General features: G+C 39.5%; 1 protein-coding gene across 3 annotated transcripts; it reads left to right on the plus strand.

Moving 5' to 3' along the window:
- Positions 1–1,018: 1,018 nt before the first annotated feature.
- LOC145785443 (zinc finger SWIM domain-containing protein 3-like) lies at positions 1,019–5,686 on the plus strand. Of its 3 annotated transcripts, none has more exons than XR_014291168.1 (5): positions 1,019–2,382; positions 2,649–2,819; positions 2,974–3,126; positions 3,285–5,338; positions 5,464–5,686. XR_014291168.1 is itself a non-coding variant. In XM_082597099.1 (4 exons), exons 1-4 carry the CDS (start codon positions 1,083–1,085, stop codon positions 3,659–3,661), a joined length of 2,001 nt encoding a protein of 666 aa, XP_082453225.1. In that variant the 5' UTR covers positions 1,019–1,082; the 3' UTR covers positions 3,662–5,686. The 3 variants fall into 3 exon arrangements, 1 of the variants encoding a protein (XP_082453225.1); XR_014291169.1 differs by having other exon boundaries at positions 3,285–3,935; positions 4,396–5,686; XM_082597099.1 differs by having other exon boundaries at positions 3,285–5,686.
- Positions 5,687–5,910: the final 224 nt, after the last annotated feature.

The raw sequence follows: 5,910 nt of genomic DNA on the forward strand, positions 1-5,910 counted from the left end.
AGTACTGCAGCAATGCAAGAATAGGCTACCAGGTTGCCTGTAACATTGGTCAACACCGTAGGCGTATTTGCAATCTACAGGTCGCTGCTGCAGATTGAGTGTCACATGATATTGTGAGCATTCTTCTTGAACCATTTCAGATATAATGTCAATTAAGCAATTCGCGATTGACCTCTTGCCGTAATGGTTTAGACTGCAGATGAATTATTTCGATGACGTGGGTTCAATCTCACCATTGCCAGTTCAATTTAAAGTGTTGACCGCCTGGTTTACCGGTCAATAGACTCCGTCTACTGCAGCAAACTGCGGATTACCAGTACGCACATCATAGTAGGCTACACAAGAAAAATATCTAATTTTCAGACGTTTTTCTATTCAGAAAACGTTTGTCTAGTATAACCAACACAGAACATTAGCAGTACCCTACAACGTGTGGAAAATTTGCAACATTGAGCTATAAAGGGTCAATTGAGAGTATTTTTTGCTTCATTTTCTTCACAAGAATTCATTCTACTTTCCCAAACTCATGCTCCAAAGATTTTTGTTGCAACATAAGGCGCTATGGGGATTGTAAGATTGAAAGCGGGATCAAGGAATTCAATCAAAGGTCTTCAATATCTTGAAACAATTCTACTTTGAGTGGATAGAAATAGAAAACATTGCTAAATTTGAAATCTACGTAAAAGTTTACTCCTAATGGATCCTTTTAACGGACCCTAAGCATTGCAATGTGGCATCTTTTAGAGAATGGGGTGAGAGTGGTATACAACCGCTCAGTTGGAACATTGATTATATGATGTAAATATTACCAAAGGCCTAAACATCCTTCCTCTGGCCAATAATTAAAATAACATAGAATAGAAAACAAATTTCACTAAAAGTTGATGTTTTTGCTTTTAAATCTGATGGAGTGCCTAATAGGCCTAATTGTTTTGCGCTATTTTAGTCTGGCCCAGGATTGTCAAGATTCTTGCTTTGTAGGGTATACTAATCCTCAGTTTATTTTCATTTTAGGTGCTGCAGTAGATGTGTTTGCAGATGATGACAAACAATTGCAGGCGATATACTTTCAAACGAAAGACATGCGGGAAACCTTTGCGGCATATCCCGAAATGCTGCTGATTGATGCAACCTACAAACTTAATGACTTGAGAATGCCATTATATGTGATGCTGAATGTTGATGGCTTAGGTCAGAGTGAAATTGTGTGTCTGTGGCTTGTAGCCACTGAAGACAAACTGACCATCAGCAAGCTGTTAACTCAGTTTAAACTCCACAATCCAGCTTGGGATAAAGTGGAGGTTGTAATGGCTGACAAAGACATGGCAGAGCGGGATGCCATGATGAAAATGCTGCCTACTGCAGAAATTTTAATTTGCTATTTTCATACCCTTCGCACTTTTCGTAGAGAAGTTTCCATGGAAAAATTAGGCATTTCTTCAGCCCAAAGGCAGGTATCACTGGAAATTTTAGGAAAACTGGCAAATGCCAAAAATGAGTCAGCTTATAATTTACTGTATAACCAATTCGTTGACACAGTCCCAATTGCTGTCACAACATATTATAACGATAACTGGCATGCTATTCGACATCAATGGGTGGATGGACTGAGCAACTTGAAAGCTAATTTTTTGAACAGAACTAATAATCGACTGGAATCCATCAATGGAAAGTTGAAAAGTGTCATAACAAGATACTCAGGAATGACCATGTTTTTTAAAGATCTGATGGCATGTATCCAATCTCTTTCCACCGAACGTGACCACAAAGCGTCAAATGCTTTCCTTAAGGTTCCAATTGATGCGATTTCAAGTGTGGCGGAGAGACAATACCAACAGCTACTGACACCATTTGCATATATTCATGTGCAACAACAATTCAAGTTAGCGGAAAAGGTTGCCATGTCAGAGATTTTGAATGATTCTGCCATAGTAAAATCTCGTGTCCATGGGGAATTGGCAGTCACAACAACAGCATGTCCTTGTGGATTCACATCATCAATGCTGCTACCTTGTAGGCATGTCTTGGCAGTTAGAAGGCAGCTCCATATGTCAGAGTACAATCCCAATCTTTGTTCAGAACGGTGGACAATGCAATATTTTCTTAAATCCCATCGCCTGACAAGAAACTCACTGGACAACGGTCCTGCATCCACATTACCAGCTGTTGAGATTCTTAACAAGCCTCAAAGAAGATGTGTTTTATCAGAACAGCAAAAGTATCGCCGTGTTCAAGATATTTCCCAGAAGATTGCGTTAATGATATCTGAACAAGGAATGGATGAATTCCAATACAACCTGGATAATTTACGACAAATTGCAGAGTTCTTGCAGGAAGGAAAGAAATTCCAAGTTGTGAACTTTTTGGGTCAAACTCAGAAAGGTAGGCCTATATGCTAGCACTATTTACTAAATCAGAAAAACTAGCCTACTTTTTCAAATATCTGAAGAGATATGGGTTAGTTACTGCAACTTGCGTCGTGATTTTGCAGTCAATTTTTTTTTGAGCAATGATTTTTATGGCGTTGAGCTATCCAATATGTGGGCTAATATGTACTGCATGCGCAGTTGCGCACTAATTTACGATTATACAAGGTTGCAGATGCTCAGTAATTCTGCTTTTGTGAACAACTGCATGATCCTTTTCAGGCACTGATACTGGAAGTGCTGCTGCAACATCTTCCAGCAATGATCCTGGAATTGTATTTCCTACGGTCTCAAACAGTACTTTACAGCACACACCCGGTGACGTCTTGTCGACCGTTGATACCAGTGCGATTATGATGCAGACACCGTCCAGTTCTATTCAGTCTTTTACAAGTATGTGCTGTTTCTGAAACATTCATTTCTGATTAGTTGTTTTTTCTTGCATTGCATAATGCATTATGTTTATTAATTTTTTAATAAAAACGTTGAAATAGTGATGTTTTCTACGTTGTAGCCTATATTCGATTCTCGTTGTGTCTATTAACAGATGATGCAGGATCAATTAAATTTCCACCGAAGATGATGAAACGTGGCAGGCCAAAAGGAGCTGGATTGACAGTCATTGGGTTACCACGCAAGAGACAAAAAAAGAGCGGACCAATTTCATTCAGACTGAAGTCGTCTTTTCAGAAAGAAGCAGGTTTGTTGCATTTATGTTTGTGTGACTTCATTTTTGTTATAGCCTACGTTAGTTTAAAAAACTACACTTTGACTTCTGTGGGTCTGCCTAGCCGATAGGCTACGTCAAAGCGTACGTAGGCTACATCAAACAAAGTCACCCATGGTCATATTTTTCAGCAATACTCAGTTGGTTTGTCGATTCTGAGGTAGTAGAAGAGGTCTTGCGTCCATTCAGCGATCGACTGATCGAAGAAAATGAAATTGAAACGTTGCCCGAAAGAATTCCAATGAAGTGTTTAGATGAAAACATTGCCATTGCTTCTGTGCGAAGACATTTTTCTTTTGACGGTTGGACGTTGATGGAGAACCTACTGACCACTTTGCGAAATAAAGGCCGCTGGTTGTGCATCTCCTGTTATTTAGATCTTGATGCAGGCGACAGCATCATGTGCGACTCGTGTCTGGATTGGCACCATCTGAGATGTCTTGGTAGAACAATGCCGCCAAAAACGAAGTCTTGGTTCTGCAGGAAATGCAACCTTATGGAGAAGTGACATTGAATGTTCAGGTGATACTGCAATCTCGCTTTGTCAATTAAACCAAGGTTATGTAAACCGTGAACTACGAAAAGACTTATTGGCCTTGACGCGTTATGCTTGAAACTTGTAACATTTGATAAAAATCGTTTCTTCAATGGTCCTCACATAAAACGCTAACGATGTGTTCTTGAATGACTAATGAGTCCAATCCTGGCATTAAAAGTTCTGATGCATTTAGGACATTTAACATTCTTTGGGAGAGTTGGCTGAAAGTCATGGACTAGTACAGGTTTGTAATGTAGTTGCTGCAATATACTACGGTCCAACAAGACCTTCAACAGTTCATCAATATTCAACTATTTTACTGTTTCCAACTTAACACAATTAGTATACGTATGTTGAACTCTTTCATAGCAAATGGTGGTACAGAACTTGAAAATAGCAAGTAAAAGGTAGCTCGAAGCTGCAGTTTTTTTTTTGACTGACTCATCAGGAGCTGTCATCAGAATAAAACAAACCTAAATGTGGTGAAGTACTTATAGTAGAAGGAAAGAAGAAAAACTGGAGCTTCAAACTATCAGCTACCTTATACTCGCTAAATCCAGATTTGTTGCATGTGTGTAGTATTTACATTTCTTCACTGTAATCTTAGGCTATGGCATAAATGCTTTGATTTCTTATGGCAAAAAATGGGTGATGAAGATCCATAAGTTTATAACAGTAAAAAATCAATTGTTTATTGTTGAAAGTGGTTGGCTTCAGTTGAAGATGCCATGAGATCCATTGAAGAGTACGAAGCAAAAGCAGGAACGAAGCTTGTTGTTGTTCAGAAACGAGCATACGGTGCCATGTTAATGTTGATTTTTAACATCCTGTCATTGTAATTCACTAGTGTACTAAGTGTTGATATTCATACTACAATAATAAGCCTTTTCTTTGTTGACAAAGATTCTGAAAAGGTTTCTGCAAAGCACAGTGTTTTCACCAAAGTGGAGGTTAGGCATCATAAAAGAGGAAACGGTTTACTAACTGCAAAAAATGCTATAAACATATGTAAATGTGTTCTGTTTCATCAACTTTGCATCTCGTTTCTTAAAGACACTCAGTTTTCAGGTGTAAAAGCTTTGTTGATTCAGAGTAGCCTAGCCTACTTCACTGACCTCTTTTGTATTTTTTCCATCTAGTGTGCCAAATCCATACGCCTATGTGGTGTTATTGATTGGACCAAGTGACATGTCCAGCGGTAACCAAAGGCAGGGTTTGGGTCACAACCAATCTTTTTGAGACAATTTATTTTTTACCATATTCACGTAGTAGGCTTGGTGGTTTTCAATGTTACGTACAGTACCGTATATTATTTCTGTAGGCTACTATCATAAGATGAAAATTTAGTTGATTGTAACTCATCTTAGATGAAGATAATACGATTGTTGCATCGTTGCGGCCAAGGCATTTGCCTCTTGGATGCAACTTACAAGACGTCCAAGTATTCCCTTCCTCTATTTTTTCTTTGCGTCAGAACGAATGTTGGTTACCAGGTTGTTGCTACGTTTATTATCCAAAATGAACAAGCTTCGGACATAGCAGAAGCACTTTCTGTTGTAAAAGGGTGGTCAGAAAACTGGAACCCTTCGTTTTTCATGACCGATAAATGTGAGGCGGAAATCAAGGCCATCGAAAGCGTTTTTTCAAGTTAGTGAATTGCATTAACATTTTCGTTGCTTGTGTGCTGTCTCCATTGCTCATGCATTTGTGTCGTCACTGTTAAGTTGCTACTGTACTTTACCACTCAGTGCCCACGACTTCTTGTTCCGCAGATTGCTACGTGTTACTCTGTGCCTTTCATCGCGAACAAGCCTGGGAAAGGTGGATGAGGAAAAGTGACAATGGCGTTCGCGATGATAAAGCAATTGTGCTGACATACTGGACGCAATGAGGAAAGCAACTACATAGAACAGACTTGTTTGCAATCAAACCAGGCGACAATGAGCGAATGGCAAACGCGATACCCCCCTATTCAGGGATAATATGCGTGTCTGTGACCGCAGGGGACCTGGAGCCGAGTTGTTTTGCACGTTGATAGCACCATGCAGTTGCAAGCACAGTAATAGGCTACTGAGCTCACATTTTGAACAATTCTGTGATCTTCACACCAAGGCTTTTTTTCAGTTGCTAACACGGCCACAAATCGCAGCGCATATGCGTGCTTAGTGTTAAGTAACAGCCTAGTGGAAAGTGTTGTGGATTGAATTTGCTAGTTCAAA

Source organism: Aplidium turbinatum, chromosome 16, assembly GCF_918807975.1.
Source record: "Aplidium turbinatum chromosome 16, kaAplTurb1.1, whole genome shotgun sequence".
In the NCBI taxonomy this organism is placed as follows: domain Eukaryota; kingdom Metazoa; phylum Chordata; class Ascidiacea; order Aplousobranchia; family Polyclinidae; genus Aplidium; species Aplidium turbinatum.